The following is an 18,642-nucleotide window of genomic DNA, read 5'->3' as shown; positions in this document are numbered from 1 at the left end:
TATATGTTAGAAGCTTCTTAGCAAATAAACCTTTATTTCCTCAGTTTCTGCCACCTGGGACAGGCTTAGCTTGGTGTCTCCAGTTCCGGGTCTCATGAGGTCATAGTTGGATGGGGCTGCAGTCACCTTGAAGGCCTTCCTGGGGCTGGAGCATCTACTTCCAAGATGGGTCACCCACCAGTCTATTGGAGAGGTCTCAGTTCCTTGCTGGTTATTGCTAGGAGCCTCAGGTTATCACCCCGTGGTCTCTTCATAGGGCTGCTGGAGGGTCCTCACAACATGGCACCTGGCTTCCACCAGAACGGTGATCCAGGAGAGAGCCCAGTGAAGACACAGTGGCTTTTCGTGCTTCACCTCACACATTGCATGCTATCTTCTCCACACCCTCCCGGTTGTGCAGTGTAGGAGGGGACCACACAAGGGCGACAAGAGCAGAGGCTGGGAAGGGCTGCGGGTGCCCATCTTGGAGATGAGCTGCTGCAGTGGGATTATCTTCACGAGGTGAATTTTATAGATCCTTGGGACTGTCCTAACGATGGATGCAAGGCTGGGTGTTATTTCCAGCACTTCACTATTACAAACAACTCTCCTACACACACCTTTGCCAATCAAGCTTTCCACAGTACTTCAAATTACTTTCTCTACATAGAGTCCCAGAGGTGTGACTATTGAATGAGAAAAGATTTTTAATTCTTTTAAAATTGTCTTCATAAAGAAGTTCAATGTCTTATATTGTTTATTTCAGCTAACATCTGCATTTCCTTTTATGTCTTTGTGACAAATGCCTTAAAATATCTATGTAATGATTCACAACTGCATGCTTATTTTTCACTGAATGAATTCTATATATGATGTATTTTAGGTAGATATTCTATATTATATAATATTTTGTTACTTTTGGCACGTGGGTTTTTTCATTGTTATTTAACCATTTTATAGATCCTCCTGAGTTTGTTTGTTGCTGTTATTTTGGACAACTTAGAACTTGATGAAGATCTAAAGAAGCTTAAACAAGTAAGTAATGGAGGGGGACTTTAAAATCTGCATTTGAAAAATAAGAGCAAAATGTGTGCTTGCAGTGATATTAAAAGTTTGAGCTTCAAAGCAAAAAATATTTGAATTTAATAAGTGAAGACAGTCTGAGTTGGAAAAATGTCCTTTTTAAGTTTAACTTTAATAACAACATGGGAGATTTCTATGACTTTATAAATATCTTAGGAATAATTTTAGATTATTACTTTTGAGTTAAAAAAATAAGATAGGTCTAGTTTAATAAGTTGGATTTGAAGACCATTCTCCCCCTGTCATTGAATGAATTGTCTGGAAATCAAATGCCACAGGGCCAGGTTGCCAGTTCTCCTAACTCTATGAAATACTTTTGATCATCATTCCATCATAAAATATGAAACATCAATTTATCTGACCTCTAGGCACTAAAAGAGAATTTGCTCTGCAAGCCCATAGGGATTGGAAGAAATTTAAAAGAATAAATGATCAGACATGTGTCCAGTTGTATACGAAAACAGACTGTGTCATGGCGGTGAGAGTTGTACCCCGTAAATGGACATGGGAATGTGTGGCAGTTATGTTACAAAGGCAGAAAGATGGTAGTGTGGCCAGCTATTCCCACAGTTTCTGTTACATGGAGCATAGGGGTCTCCGTGGTTAGCTGGTGAGAGAGTGGGCTCTCAGGAAGACTTTCTTGGGTCACCAACACACAAGAATAGTTGAGATGTTAACAGCAGAAACACAGCTCTAAAACAATCCTGTTGGAATTATATGAAGGCCCTGTACATTCAGAATTTTCAGAAGTTGTCTATTTTTAACACAACAGGGGAAAAAAAGTAAGCTTTTTTGGAAATATATCTAATGGTCACTTTAGGCATTTTATTATATTACTCTTACCTCCAAAACCACTGCTTTTAACCAAGGGTATCAATAAGGAATAATAATTTGATAGGAAGATTCCCATCATGAGCATACTGAACAAGGTCCTAAGTTCTTCCCTGTCCTGGAGCTATGCAGACACACTTATAGATGACGTCTCCAGATCTTTTCTCTTTGTAGCGGCAGTGATAGGTTCTTCAAATACGATTGGGAAGCTCTTGCATGCCATTGACACAAAAGCTTTATGTGGCTTCTAGTTGTGGAAAAATATGCAATGTGTCAGTACAAAATTGAAATTCATCAACCATATAATTTGACATGACCAATAAAAATCTTCAGCTGTAGAAATACTTCAGACCATGCTTTTCAAATCTGGTATTAGATATGGATTTTCCTATCTGCCATGTTTATTATGCAGAAAATTTGAAAGTCCCTGATATAATACATTAAAATATGTATTCTATACATAAAATGAAAATATTCTGTTTTTTCTAACTGCTGTAACTGCCAGATTGAATGTGATATTAAATAACCATTGGCTGAGTAAAATGCTACATGATTCCAGCCCACATTAAAATAGGATTTCTGCTAGAAAGCCATAAAATAAAATTTTATGTAGCAGGTTTTTTTAATTTATGAAATCAAATCTCAGAGTATTTTGCACTGTTGGTTTTTTCGGTATTTTAAGTTATTTTGTACCCATATATGCATAGCCTCTTTAAATTTTTTACTTTTTGGTTTTGGCATTTATATATCCAACCGTTACTTTAGGCATTTCATTTTATTTTTATCTGACACCACGGGAAAAACTAACAAAAACTCAGGACCATAATTGGCATCTGAATTTCTTCCTCAACTATGAAGTTAAATAAACGTGTGGCTCTTCAATTTTACTATATATCATTAGTTATAGAAATGGCTTTTTATTTAGACGTTTGCTCTGTATTAGTGAAGTCTGTGCTTCTGGAAATTCTGTATGTCAGAACTGGTTATCCAATTGTGCTAGTCCACATTTTGGAGTGGTTTCTTTGAATAAGGAAAAATATTTGGGCACTGAAAACTCTAACCATAAAGCAGCAATTCCATTTCACTAGTACTTTTCACATTGCTCTTTATTCCTGATTAGATTGAGACTACAAATCTATTAAATTCTTCTACTGATCTCATACCCCAAAATCACTGAATTTCATACTTGGAGCTATTATTATTTTAAATATTATTATTCTAAACTAAAACATTCCTGGTTTGCTGTCTTCCATTTTGCATAAGAAATTTTTGTATTTTCTTTAGTGTTGACAATTGCGCCATTTTTATGTCTCTGTATTACCTTATTCTCAGTGATCTTGGCCTTTGAGGTAGAATAATTTTATGAATACACACACACACACACACACACACACAAGCATGTGTACCTGCAGTTTCACACTGTGTTCACAATCATACAGACACCTGATATTTACAGTCTTTTACAAGCTTCTTAAAAATCTCTAATCAAAATGTTGTGTGAAATGTTTGTTTATTAAATTTTCCATGTACACAGGTTCATCCCCCAAGATTTAAATGTATAGACTCTACTTTTACTATCCCAGATAGAGAAAGGAATGGAAGGATTGTAAGGGGGAAAAATTTTTTATTTTCCTGATGTTTCAAGTGCCAGAAAATACTACATGTTCCAAATTCACTATTTGCTAATTCAAATTTCAATTTTTAAAATCCTTTTTCTATTTTTACCAATCTATAGGTCCATATAGCTATGGTAATATTTGCTGTATCCTTTCTCAGTGCTAGGTGCTTATTATGTCCACTTACTGTTCAAAACAACCAGTCAATACAGGTATTATTATTTTATCCGTATTGCAGATGAGGAAGATAAGTCACAGATAAGTCACAGAGAAAGATAAGTTACAGAGAAATTGAACAATGTGTCCATGGTCACACAGCTAACAAATGACAGAGCTAGGATTTGAACCTAGGCAATTTGGACCAAAAGCCTAAGTTCATCATCTGTAAACTATGTTGAAGCAAGCTAAAGCCATATTATGAGTGATAGGTGCAGTGGGGGCACTTGCTGATAAAACTATTAATTTTTTAAATAAATAATGATGCTCTAGATGACAGTGTCATCATTATATTCACCAAGCAGCTATTGAGGTAAGGCCCAGTTCCCTGAGAAATGGTGGTGAATTAAACAGTGAAGACATTAAAACTCTCCAAAATAGTTATTTGTTTCCCTTAAAAAATCAGATGCTCTAGTAAGAGGCATGGGGGTGGAGTGCTGATGAGAACTGTTCATGGTCAGGGCACCTTGTCCTTTATGACCTCGGAGCAGTGGCCCTTCTTGGACAGGTGCATGATATGCCAGCAGCAAGTCAGCATCGTGGTGAGACCTCCAGAGATCTTTATGAACCTGTGGGTTTTTTTAATCCATTGTGGTAAAAAACAGAAATTGATTCATAGATATTTTTCAAGAGGAATGGGGACCTGTGACAGTGATCTCTAAAATAGAGAGGCTGAAGAGGAAGACCCTCAAGGGCTGGAGAGATGGGGAGAAAGCAGCGTCCATGCTTGGGAGAGGCCATAGCACCCAGAAGCTGGACAAGATGGCAGAAAGTAAAACATAGAGGAAACGAGAATGCAGAAGAGAAGAAGTGAAGTTGGAAACCCTCAAGAGAGGACGCTCAGGGAGGTGTGTGAAGGACCCAGTGGTTAGGGCAGGCATGTGACCACGCGGAGCGGGGAATGCCAAAGGACCCGGTGCCTTCCTGCTGGGGCTCCCGTGCTCTGCATGATCAACAGCAGGGACTGTCTCTTCCTTATGTGGACACGTGACGCCCTGTGTTTGTCCCACTATTTTCCTCTGTAGTCTCCTTCCACTTTAGACAGCAGGGTCCAGCCAGGGATGCTGGCCTCTCCGGGTCCACATGAGACGGTGTGGGGCTAGTGGGCCATTTTTAACACTTGAGAAAGTGTAAAGGGTGTTCTGCTCTTACCCAGTAGGAGACCACATGCTAACTACATGCCACGTCAGTACGTCCAGCTGGAAATCCACAAGTCCTAGGCAGCAGCACTGATTCCTTAATGCCAAAGCTCTGAAGTCTCCTCATAGAGGCTTTCTTGAAAAAACAAAACAAAGAGGCGGTAATGAACTTCTTATTGCTTACTCAAAGCATCTGGTGGAAAAGGTTCTATTGTTTTCTTTTTGATTTTTGAAGCTGGGTTTCAGAGGGGAAATAAAAGAGATCTTGAGACAAAGTTAGAGAGGCTGTCATGTAAAGTGCCCATTTCTATCATCCCTCTCCAAGGTATCACCAGTCAGTGTCATTGTGGTCACACCTGTGGCTTTTCATTTGTTACTCAGATAAATAGTGCTATTAAAAGTCACCCTAAATCAAAACTACTCTAAAATTTTATCGCACTTGAGCCCGAGTGGCAATCATCAAGAATACAAGCAACAATAAATGTTGGGGAGGATGTGGGGAGAAAGGCACACTCATACTTGCTGGTGGGACTGCAAATTGGTGCAACCACTATGCAAAGCAGTATGGAGATTCCTCAGAAAACTTGGAATGGAACCACCATTTAACCCAGCTATCCCACTCCTCAGTTTATACCTAAAGGACTTAAAATCAGCGTTCTACAGTGATGCAGCCACATTAATGTTTAGAGCAGCTCAACTCAGGACAGCTGAACTATGGAACCAAACTAGGTGTCTTTCAACAGATGAATGGATAAAGACAATGTGGTACATATACACAATGGAATATTACTCAGCCTCAAAGAATAAAATTATGGCATTTTCTGGTAAGTGGATGGAGGTGGAGAATATCATGCTAAGCAAAAGTAAGCCAATCCACAAAAACAAAGGCTGAATATTTTCTTTGATATGTGGATTGCTCATTCATAATAAGAGGGGTACCTAGGAAAGAATAGAGTTACTTTGGAATAGGAAGAGGGGAGTGAAGGGAGGGGAGGGTGTACGAGGGTAGGAAGAATAGAATGAATCAGACATTATTACCCTAGGTGCATATATGTCTACACAATTGGTATGATTCTACATGATGTATAACCAGAAGAATGAGAAGTTATACTGCATTTACGTAAGATGTGTCAAAGTGCATTCTACTGTCATGTATAACTAATTAGAACAAATAAAAAACAATGATATGCCCTTATAAAACAGTGCAATAAAAAAGTAACCTCCATCATGCATCCATGCAAAATTTCTCTGTTGCTTCCTCTGTGTGTAGGATTTAAGACACAAGAGCTCCCTAGCATAATAGCACTCTTTTGTAGCTGCTATAATTTATGTGACCCCATATCTAATTAAGTAGAGACTATTTTTCTCTTTACAGCATCCCATGAATCCAAATCAGGACCTGAAAATAAATAAATAAATGCACAGCACACTCACATAGTTTTCTACATGAGATCAAAAAATTAACTAGAAATGAGATTATCTATCAATGTGTGATCTCGGTGAGTGCTGAGAACACAAATCAATTGGTATAGAAGCAAAAAAAACAAGAACAAAAACTTGTCCCCAAACTGTTCTCTGAACAGTTATGAAATGATAACCTTGAAGCTCAATGGTAAGGACTAACACTAGGAAATGAATAAATGTGGGTGGAGTTCTGCAAATTTAGAAAATGAAGAGAATTCTTTCGGCTCTAGTGATTTTTGCAAGTGCAGTGCGAGAAAGATTTAAAGGGTTTTCTTTAAAGCAGTATAAAATTCATTAAACTATAAGGAAAAATCCACAGAGAAGCCTCAGGGAAAGAATCATTGAAAACAGAAGTATAGATATTCTGTTTAGATTAAATTGAAAGCTGTGAAATTTAAAATTGCTTCCCCTGCTCTTGTCCAGTCTCATTTGAATCCTGGTTCAAGTGCAGTGAAGTCCCATCTTGATGGAGTCCACTGCAGGGTGGTGGGTACATTTTCACAGAAGCTTCTAGCTCTCATTAACTGGGACTTTAAAAAAAAAAATCTTATATTCTTTTTTTCTTTATTCCTTTCTTTTTACTCCTTTTCTTTTCCCCGTGGTACTGTGGTACAGGGCCTTGTGCATACTAGGCCAGTGTTCCACCACTGAGCTACATCCCCAGCCTTTTTTTATTTCTTTTTTTTTTAATATGAGCTCCAGGTTAATATTTTTTTTTCACCTTGAGTGAGGGTTGATGTTATGTGTCAGGTTGACTGGGGTAGGGGATGTCCACGTAGCTGGTGTAACAGTATTTGGGGTGCATGTGTAAGGTTACTTCTGGAAGACATCAGAGTGTCAATTTAGGTGTGAGTTTAGCAAGGGTCCAAAGAGAAACCAAAGGTGGGCAAGGTGAGCCCCTGTCCCCCCGTTCCCCAAGCTGGTTCACTCGGCCTTATCATACCTAGGAGGGAACCTGCACCATCAGCTCTTTGACTCTCGGGCCATCAAGCTCTACCACTGGCGTTCTTGGGTCTCCGGCTTGAGGTGGAAACTCATGGGACTGCTCAGCCTCCATGATCCCATGGGCCATCACCTTAGAACCAATTCGTATCCACTGGAGTTCTGACTGATGTCTTCTTACACCCTGATGCTTCCATTTTCATGTTTTGCCTCCTGCATTGAGAGCTCATTCCAGATGCAGGGCCACAGCAAGGAGATAGGCATGGTGCTGGAAATGCCACCCAGCACCCTGGCTGCCATCTCATAATCTGAGTGGAGCCATCCGTCTCCTCAGTGTTTTGACACCCTCCCAGGAATGAACTCAGCCTAATGTGGTGTAAAACTGAATGACATAACTGCTCTAATAATACAGGTAACTGCTGTGTGTAATGCTGTCAATTGAAAACTTCCTTGTGCAGGGCACTTCAGATTTAATCCTGAATATTCAAAACATGGAGACTGACATTCAGGGAAGTAAATTCATGCCCAAGTTCATGTAATTTCTAAGTGCCTGAGTTGGGATACCATGGACTATCTAAACCAGAATCCTTACCAGAAGACACTGTGCTCTGACAAGCAATTCTTCTGTTCATGATGAGAAGCATATCTAGAAGGTGGGCTGAATGAGATGCTTATCCAACTTATAGACCTGCATATTCTAGGACTCAAATTCATCATCAGAAGAGAGCTTAATGAAATCAGTATTGGATGAGGGATGGGGAGGAGGGTGGCATGATTCAAATCCTAATGGCGTGGGCTAAGATCACCTGAGATATTCCTTATTGTCATCCCAGAGACTAAGTCTCCCTTCTGTAAGCCTGGGCTCTGGATATTCTTGACTATTTGCTACAGGTGTCATGTTGTGACAAGAGACATGTGATGACCAAGAAACTGTCTCTGTCCTCAAGTAACTTGTGAGATGGAGAGAAGGTAACAAACAGACACTTTCAGTGTAGTAGTGATCCCTATGAGGTGGTCAATGATGGCATCTAGAGCAGGTGAAGAGACTTGGGTGGTGCAGAGTTGGGGTGCAGAAAATGAGGAGTGAATGACAGCTAAGAAAGTGAGGGTCACTTTTTGCTCTCAGATCTGCATACTGTGCATCTTCTGACAGATCACTTAGTTCCTGACTGATTCTTAAATATCTTTTAGATACTATTAACACCATTTACTACAGTGCTACCCAATCTTTTTGCATTGTGGTATGAATAGATAATGGCATTTGTACAACACCCGGAGTCAACAGGGAGGAACCACCACCTGGAGGCATCAGATATCTAGGATTCCTGCTGCTCGAGGAAGCACTTGACTGACCAGGAGGTAAAGGACCCGTACCCTGAAGAACCTATAATCCTTAGTCGCTGAGAGTTGGGAAACTCTGCATTTTACTAAAAGCCTTTTCGAAGCTACTGAACTCCACTTAAAGCTACTCTCAATCTTTCAGTTGGAGGTGACTCTTCATTTACATTTGACTGCCCATAAATTTACATAATGTAGATCTCAAAAGATCATCTTATATTGCATTTGATATGCTATTTCTGAAATAGCTCCATCAAAAAAAAAAGTTCGACATTTTTAAATAATAAATTCTTATGTCACACTAAGACACGAACAGTAATATGATCAGTTTAAAGAAACAAAGTGGCTGAGAACTGTTTGGATCAAGGTCTAAGCTAGAAAGTCATGGCAAGGCTCAGAATAATAATAATAATTAATATCAATTATCAACATCGAGACAACACAATATCAACGTAGAAGTCAATCCACAAAGTGGAAACTGCCAACTGGGTTTCTCAGAGTCAAACAGGTAAAAAAGTCAGGGATGCAGGAAGTCAGATCAAAACAGGAGAGGTACCTGTAAGACTTGATGCCCTCCTGGTATGACCTGAATTGTGTCCCTCAGAAAAATATAATGAAGCTCCAACGCTCAGCACCTATAAATGTGACTTCATTGGAAATAAGGTCTTTACAGATGTAATGCAGTTAGAATCAGGCCATGAGAATGGGCCCGATCCAGTGTGGCTGGCATCCTTATAAGAAGAGGAGAAGGAACACAGACAGACTTACAGGGAGAGCAGTTTGTGATGGGGACAGAGTTTGCAGCCATGTGTCTACATGGAACCCCGTGGGTTGATGAGGTCCCCAGAAGCTCTCCCTTGGAACAACCCTGTGGGATCTCACCCTGCTAGCATCTTGACCTTAAGACATCTAGTCCCCAAAATAGTGAGACAATAGACTTCTGCCATTCTATCCACCAGGTTCTGGTACTTTGTAGCAGCAGCCTCAGGAAACTAGCGCACTCTGGAGCCTCCTTCTCTGGCCTCCACAAGCAGCGACCCCCTTCTGAAGCCGAGAAGTGGCACAGCTGAGGCCATGAACACCTGGAGTAAAGGAGGCTCTCAGAATTCCAGGCAACCAGGAGAAGCTTTCCCAGCACGTGGAGGAACTTCCTTCTGCTGTGAATCAAACTAATCCCCAAATTTCATGAATCTGAAAGTTTCTTGGAAGAAGGGTTTCTATCAACCCTTCCAAAATTTCATGGTTTTAGGTTACTTAAATCTCCTCCATTGACAAGCATTAAAGCTGCACACCTGAGACTCTCTCTTCAGCTTCACATGGGTGACTTGTTGGTTGTATCATCATTTAATTGAGCTGGTTCAAAAGTATTTTAATGTAATTTTTCACAGTGCTCTGCAAGATAAACCTTCAGATTTTAAAGAGTGGAGTTTGGAGGGAAAACATGCCCAATCCTGGGGAGAAGATCCCACTCACTTCACCTCGATGTGAGCCACTCCTTAGCACTGAGGATGCTCCTCTGCTTACTTCCTTTAATCAAGAGAACATAACTTTTGAAAACAATGAGCTTACTGCACTGAACCACTTAAAATAGCAAGGCTGATAGTGAAGAGTCCCCGAAAGCACCTTTCTGTTTCCCAACTCCTACCACAGGCAATGGGAGACTAGATTGTTCTGGCAATAAGTAAAAGAGTGTGACCACTGATTTTCAGATTCATGCAGTGTCTGACAGCTGTTGAATCAAAGAACACTTTCATAGCTGTTAGAACTTGTTGGAATAAAACTTACCTGTTTAGACCTCGACACCAGACATGAGTGCCGGAGATGTCACCGCCCACAGTCCTTGTGGACTTAGCTTTCACACAGCTTCTCCAGTTCTTTCTTCTGAAATACTTTCAATTCTTCCCAAAGCATTTTAACCATCTCCTTGTTCATTTATTCATCAAATATTTGAGTCCTTGCTAAGTACAAGACACCGGACCAGGCACAGGGGAAGTAATAGTACATAAAATGCTCTCAAGTCTAGTTTGAATCAGGTTGAGTATCCCTTATCTAAAATGCTTGGGATGAGAAGTGTTCTGGATTTTGGAACATTTATAGTCTTTAGTGGTTGAACAGGACTGATCTGCTCAACCAGTATCTGGTGTGTCTTGTTTGACTGGATAAGTTAGGTTCCCCATTCTTCTGTATTGTCTTATATGATTGTTTTCTACCATTTTAAGGATTTAAATTGAGACACCATCACCACCACCACCACTAGGTTCTTATCAGGTCCTTTCCAGATCTCATTCTCATCTGGAGAAGTCTGGTCTCATTTGGTCTCACTGGGCTGCATCTAGCTACACTCACTGTGCCCAGATCTGTTATTTACGGCCAGTGTCTGTTGTGTCGCTGGTGTTCGTGCTGTATGGGTTTTTTGATATACTTATTTCTAACCTTTCCCCTGTTCCCTACTGGGAACCTGCTCACAGCTGCCCGCCCATGCACTCAGCCCCCAGCATAGGCAACTTGAAGGTATCACCACTAGGGGGCGACATCCAAGACACACAAAAGCTGGACCAAGGATGTCCCTGACTTGTGTCGTGGGCTCTGGCACCAGGGCTACCGCCCCTGAGTCCAGTGTAAGACGTGGCCTCTCAGGGTAAGAAGATTTTTTGTCAACTCAGGTGATTTTACCATAATGAAATCCTGGTCACATTAATAAATGATGTCACACCACATCATTTCTTATTTGTGTGTGGATAAATTGCAAGCGTAAGTCAGGAAAGCCATGCATCCATTCCAATCCACTTAGATCATCGGCTCTTAAAATTCATCATGTCCTGTGATTTTTTGCTGTAAAGTTATAGGAAAGTGATCATATCACGTGGCCCCAGTGTAGGTTTGAATGGGTCATTTCATCTTACTTTGGAATTGTGGCTGAAAGCTTAGAGCTAAGCCCTTCACCTTCTCAGGTGAGCCAACCGCAGCTGGGTCCAGACTCTGTCTTCCAGAGGTGACTGTTAGGACCTGTCCATCATCTGCCTGCTGGCCCCTCCCTTGTGGATACAGTGGATACAGGAGTGAAGGTGTGCATGCGCATCAGGAGTACAGTGTGACATAGATTAGTCATCCTTTTCCCAAGGGCAGGGGGAGGGGAAGGTTTCAAGGCTGTCACTCATCCACATAGGGGGCTCCCCTGTCTGGATTTTGAGCTGGAGGGCCAACAGAACTACCTGGTGCAGCCACTGGATAGGGCAAGGGGAGATGACTGTTGAAAGACACTGGCGTCTTCCCTCTGAAAAATGGTGGGGTAGGGGCAGGGTGAACATGCCCACATGTGGCCTAGAGATTTCTGAAGGTAACAGGCCAGTCTTTGTACATGTGGCAGTAGGTTACAGGACTGTCTAGAAGTGCCGCAGTCTGGCTGGGCACAATGAGACCCCAGCTCCTCCTAGTTCTGTGCCATGTCATCAATTGCAGAGGGGATTTCAGTGGCTCCCATACTAGAGGGAGGCAGGGAAGCCAGAGGCCTGTAGGCCAGGCCAGCTCAAGAGATGCTCCAACCAGAGAGGGGTCTAGGAAGAGTAGACTCCCTTTCTGTTAGGAGACTGTAGACTGTAGAAGGCTGAAGCAAAACTCTGTTTACAAACTACATGTTTCCCATCAGCAAAGTTCACAAGCGTTGAACAGGTCTAGATCCAGACCAAACCAGACAGGACCACCGTGAGATGTGGCTAGCTTCCTAGGTTGATCCCTTCTTGCCCTACACCTCACCCTGGCCTGCACTCTGGAGGAGCAGATGCCAAAGAAGGAGATGAGGCACAATGAAAGAGGGGACCATGTTCCTCCCCAGGACACCACCACAAGTCCCACTGGTAGTTTAGCATGGTGGGAGGTGAGGAGTGTTTGGATCAGATATGAGACCAGGCTGCGCTACACCGATTTGTAATAACCAAGATAGTTCCAAAAGTTGCCAACCAGTCTTTTTTACTTTATTCATAGTTCAGCTTTCCCATAAGGAAGATCAGTGATTTCCTGTGAACCTTTCCTTGTTCTATGCAATGCACTTGCTCAGGACTAGAGCAGGGGAAATCGCTGCACCCCAGCATTCTAGCACACAGCCAAGGCTCTGCTGAACATTCTGCACTCTGGCATTAACAAAGGAGCCATTTACATATTTCTAAGAAGTGAGAATCATATATGTGTGTTATTTTGTTTGATGTTATTCTTATTTCTAGGCTGTTTTGAATAAAATATGTTGATTAATGTAAATTTTCATAGTGCATCTAATAAGCCCTTTTATCAAAGTATGCAGAATTTAACACTCTACAGTCGACCACAAGCATATTAAGTAATGAACTTGGAAATGCAAGAATTTTGCCTGAAAAGGAAATACTTATGGGAACAGATTATTGTGGGCTTCAAACCCCAATCAAAGACTCCCATCCAAAATATGTCTTCTTAACATTTAATTTAAAGTGCTGTATTTATTTTTTGGGAATACCATTACTGACACAACTTCATGTGTACTCTAAAGTGAGACAAATAAAGAAATTTATAGTGGCCAGGCATGATAGCACATGCCTATAATCCCAGCTAGTCAGGAGGCTGAGGCAGGAGCATCTCCTGAGGCCAGCCTCAGCAACTTAGCAAGACCCTATCTCACAGTAAAAAATAAAAACGGCTGGGCAGAGGTGTTTGGCTCAGAGGTAAACACCTCTAGGTTCAATCCCAGTTTTAAAAGAAGAAGAAGAAGGAGGAGGAGGAGGAGGAGGAGGGAAAATAAACAAAGGAAAGAACTTTTACTAATAGAAAATAAGAGCCAGATTTCACACTATCAGAAGTTACAGATAACTGGAAAAATGCCAGAAAAGCCCTGTGATACTGGATTGGATAGAATATGCTAGGTACGTGCATGCATAAAGTAGTAGTATATTACGTACATGGTAGTACAAAATAACATACATGTATGATTCTCACTTCTTTGTGGTTATGTAAGAAACACACATAAATGTAGGTAAGTGTACGGAAACTAAATGCAGATGTGTGGTTCAGCTCCATAGGTACATGGCTGGCCCTATGTGTCGGGCAGGCCTAGGTGCAGTAATACAGTAGTTTCCCTTTTCTGAAGTTTCTCTTTCCTTGGTTTCAGTTACCCAAAGTCAACTGCAGTCTGAAAATATCAAATGCAAAATCCCAGAAACAAATACATCATCCATTTGAAATCATGTGCTGCTCTGTGTTGAAGTCTTGCCCATCTCCTGTGTCTCCTGTCCACCCGTCCTGTTGTACCTGGGACGTCATCCCTTTCAGATGGACTGTCAGGTGTCCCAGGGCTTGTATTCAGCTCATCCTTAATATTTACATAATGGCTGTAAAGCACAAGAGCAGTGAGACCAGCAATTCAGATATGCCAAAGAGAAGCCGTAGGGTGTCCTCTAAGTGGAGAAGTGGAAATTCAGAGAGGGCAAGACCATGTTTCTATAACTTTCATTACACTACATCGTTATGATTTTTCTATTGCATTACTAGTTATTGTTACTCATCCCTTACTGTACCTAATTAATAAATTAAAATTTTATCATGGATATGTGCATATAGGGAAAAAAACAGTCTATATCGGGTTTGGTACTATCTGTGGTTTTAGAAATCCATGGGAGTCTTGAGACACAGCTCCCATGACCGAAGGGAGATTGAGTATGAATAAACATGGAAAAAAACTAGCACTAAGCTTCTGGTCTCAGCATTTTGTAGTACCAGAAAGTAAGAAGGAGCAGAAGAAGAGATGGGGGAGGGGAGGAAAAGGGGGAGGGAGAGAGAATATAATACCTCTAAGGTAGAGGAGTCAACTGAAAGAGCCCCTGGTGCCCACAGCAGGATCACTTTGGGCAATAAAATAACTAATAGTACTAGCTTATCACCTAAATAATGAAATAAACAGCCACAAATCCGTTTATGTAAATGCATGATTGGAAAAAAATGAATAGAAGAGACAACTCTTTTTTCAAAGAATAGTTCCCAATAACAAAATTGAAGTGACAGAACACCATGCGGATACCACAGATAGAGTCACTGCAGGCGGGATCTACTAATGAATGCTAAAAATAGTGCACGCAACTTTAAGGAGAAATAGAATATTGACGTGGCCTCTAAGTATCCCCTCCAAGTGAATGCTTAAATGATTACAGCAGTTTTAACAAGTGTCTGTAAATTCTTTGATATTCCTCTCTCCAAAGGCAAAAGCTTAACTGGCCTCTCCCTAATATCAGCTGGGATTCATACTGGCTCTTAACTAATTAAGGAAGAAAGGGAAATTGCTATAATCTTATAGTGAAGGAAATCTGACAGATGACTCCTTGCTCAGGTGACTGTAGTTAGTATCACCAACAATTGGCATGTTGATGTCATATATGCTTTGATATGGTGGAAAAGGCTTATAATTCCAAAGTGTTCTTCCAGAAAGTTCCATAACTTCAATGTGGTCATTAGAAAGATCCAGGCAACACCAAGTTGAGGGATACTCTACATACTATCTGGCTGGTGCTTCTCAAAACCCAGTGGTTTTGAAAACATGGTCACTACATGGTCATTTTTTAAAAATGGTCATTCAAACAAGGGAAGTCTGAGTTGCTGTTAGCAGCCAAGGGGAACATAGGCAATGTGGCATGTGGTGTCCTGGTTGGAGTCCTGGAACAGAAAAAAAGCATGCATGGAAAAACTTAGGGATTCCAAACAAGTTCCATGCTACAGTTCAAAGTATTAGACCGAGGTAAATTTCTTAGTTTTGATAAATGTTCTGTGGTTATGTAAGATACTAACATAAGAAGAACAGGCTGGGTCAAGGGCATATAGGAACTCTCTGTACTTTTTGAAATTCTTATGTAAGTTTAATATTGCTTGAAAATAAAATGGGGTTTTTAATGGAAGAATAATTTTTATGATAAACTCTAATAACACAATATATAAATTGGCTTTGTTGCCTGGTTCAAAAATGCATACATCTATGAAGTTTGTTTTCATAATTACGTGCTACTGACTTGGTAGTTAATTATGCTCTTTGATCTTAAAAAGTTGGGAGCACAAACCTCTCTGGGAGCCAAACACTTTGTACGATCGTATTTTTAATAGAAAATTCAATGTGACTTGCCATTTCCCTTCTGTCATCTTTACCAGTAATACAACTCATCCAACATCAGAAGGACTGCTTTTGCTGGTTAAAACTGCTAATTCTACATTGTAAAGAACCTCAGGAAAGATTGACAGAGTGATGGCAGATGACACAGTGGCTCACTTCAGCTGGTTTATGGGTCATCATCTGTGTTGCCTTCTGTGTTCTTTATTGGTGCTGGGGATTGAACCCAGGGGCCCTTAATCACTGAACCACATCCCCAGCCCTTTTTCATTTTTTTATTTGGAGACAGGGTCTCGCTATATTGCTTAGGGTCTCACTAAATTGCTGAGGCTGGCTTTGAACTTACCGTCCTCCTGACTCAGCCTCCTGAGTCACTGGGATACAGGTGCGCACCAGCAACCCAGTACCTTCTCTGTTCTTCTACTCATTATCATTGTGTTATCACTGTCAATGTGTTGAAACATGATATGTGAGACCAAAGAGTTGCAAGGAGTCCTGCCCTTGATTAAAAATTTGCCATCGAGTTAGGGAAAGACGCGTGCCATTAGAAATTTAGAATGGAAAGCCCTGAGAGAAAAAGCAAGGTGCACAGCAAGAGTAATTCAGATGAGAGTCAGGTCCTGGAAGGTGTGTCAGAAATGATGAATCAACTTTTGTTAGGAAAGTGGGAGAAACTGTTTCAAATAAAAGTAATAGCAAGCATAAGATTGCAGGAGTAGAAGTACATTTATTATTTGCAAACTTGTTTTGATGAGGCAGTATGAAACAATTTGTAGAAACTCAAGCTCAGGAATCAAAAAGTTTGTGGTCAAATCCCAGTCCTCCCACATCTAGCTGCAAGACTTTAGGCAACTGACTTAAGCTCCTTGGACTTGAGTTTCCTCATCTACAACAGGACATAGCGTGGTGCTGTGCTTGGATCTTACATCAGAAAACTATTTTGTAAGTCTAGTAATATTAGCAATGCAAAGTGTGGAGCCCAGGGCCAGCATGCACACGTACTATTCAACTGCCAATTGTTCTGATAAAACATTCCTAGAGGAGGCGATTTGGGAAGGATATAAAAAGTTAAACGGGTTTAAACGAAAGTGTGTCACAAGCAAGATAACAGTACAGCCCTGTGAAGGACCTGAGAGGGAGACAGTCTATAAGGTCAGAGCATAGGGGTGAGGCATTGGAGGCACTCAGAAAATTAGCCTTTCCTCCACATGTTATTGAAAGTCCTTGAATTAATTTAAGAACCAGGGAAAATGATGGTACTTCTTTTATCTTTTGGTCTTCTGAAGGATGGATTAAAGCCGGTTAGAAGGGTTCACACAGGTTTTGAATCTCTGAAACAAAACCTGTGTGACCAAGTGGCCCCTGCAGTTAGCAACATGGGAGATATTGGTGCCTCAGGCACCAGAGACCAGAGAGGGCGGAAGACGAGCAGGTAGCAATGTAGATGGCAGCAGACATCTCTTGGTAGAAGTAAGTTGGACAAGGAAGGAGAAAAGATCCGGAGAAATGTTTTCCTCTATTTTCATTTTCATTTTTACCATCAAGCATCTTGAGAAAATAACCCGATCATCATAGTGAAAGGGAAGAAAGGGAGCAGAGGGGGAGGTGAGTGGGTCCAGACTAGGGGGAGAGGGCCACAGAGCAGCTACTCCACGTGCTCAGGTGAAGTCCCGCTGCTGCAGAGCTGGCCTTACTGTGGCCCAGTGATAGCTTTAATTGATACAGCACATTTCCGTGGAGTAATTCAAGTCACAGGCAATATGCTCTCTCACTTATAAATCTGGCCTTTATACATAAGAGTAAAAATCCTCATTTGTCATTTGAGAACACTGAAATCTAAAGTGCTTAAGAGACTATAAAGCCTAAACAAAACTTAAATCCAAGTGGTCTTATTTTACTGTTTTTCCTTAGATTATGCTTTTGCCTGTGTTTTCTAAATCAGAAAAGACAATGGTGTAAGTGGGCGCGTGCATACACACACACACACACACACACACACATACATACACACCCTGAATTGCTTTTGATATGGGCTTTTCCCCTATTACTGAATATTCATCTCATAACATGAACCAAGTAGCTAGTCTTCATGAAGCTCTGGTATAATTGCATCTGAAGTGGAACAAAAAAAATGCATTTTTTATCATAATGAGCATATTTCTATGACTCAGTAAAATCCCAAATGGAAACAACTGTCTCAGTTGAATAACGCAAGAGAGAGATGTAATGTAAAATAGAGGTGTTTGGGATCTAGAAGAAATGTACAAAAGCAATCTTTAGTCATCATTACTATCTCTAAAAATTAATTCATTCCATTAATGGGATTTTAAAAAATAATAAAATGTATCCATTCAATATAATTAGGCATTCTGGTTTTAATAGGCTGTTTCCTCATACCAGTGGTCGGAGTTGCCTGCTAGCTTAGTGTTGCTGCTGATGGTATTTACATTGTTGCCCAGAGTAACCTTCTGAAGGACATTGAAAGCTGGAAAGGTCTTACATTCAGTGTGCAGAGCATGGGCGAAGGCATTCCGTGCACTTTTTGAGGGGTGTCATGAGGTAGTGTCATTGCAGCACCCTTCCTAAACTCTCTGCTGGGCTCCCAGGCAGCCAGCACAGCTCTGCAGCTTGTTCCCAGCACCTAGCTCCCTTCCCTACTCACAGGGCCCGGCTACATGGAGAAGTAACAGATCCATGGAGAGATGTACAAAAGAAAGCACCCTGAGCGTTCCATCAGCTAATGTTCTAAAATGACTTTGAACATTTTGGGGTGCCAGCTGTCATACAAAATATAGCTGCTATGACCCAGAGGCCAACCAAGAAATGAGCCTTCCAATTACATCCATGGCTTTAGTAGATGCGCCAAAGTAATTAAAACCCCAGCTTGACCTTGGGAGGACTAGATTTAGTAAAGATTTTTGTA

The 18,642-nt window shown here is 41.0% G+C and overlaps 1 protein-coding gene across 2 annotated transcripts in view; it reads left to right on the top strand.

Annotated features, from left to right (window-relative positions):
• The window catches only part of Nalcn (sodium leak channel, non-selective), a 281,091-nt gene that overhangs the window by 178,840 nt on the left and 83,609 nt on the right, over positions 1-18,642 (top strand). For both annotated transcript variants that reach the window (XM_027938884.2, XM_071610798.1), the window contains one exon: positions 940-1,014. In XM_027938884.2, the coding sequence (XP_027794685.1) occupies positions 940-1,014 (75 nt within the window). The remainder of the gene's footprint in view (positions 1-939; positions 1,015-18,642) is intronic.

Source organism: Marmota flaviventris, chromosome 4 (assembly GCF_047511675.1).
Source record: "Marmota flaviventris isolate mMarFla1 chromosome 4, mMarFla1.hap1, whole genome shotgun sequence".
Lineage (NCBI taxonomy): Eukaryota > Metazoa > Chordata > Mammalia > Rodentia > Sciuridae > Marmota > Marmota flaviventris.
Note: the sequence above shows the minus strand (reverse complement) of the source record. Positions and strands in the feature narration are given on the sequence as shown.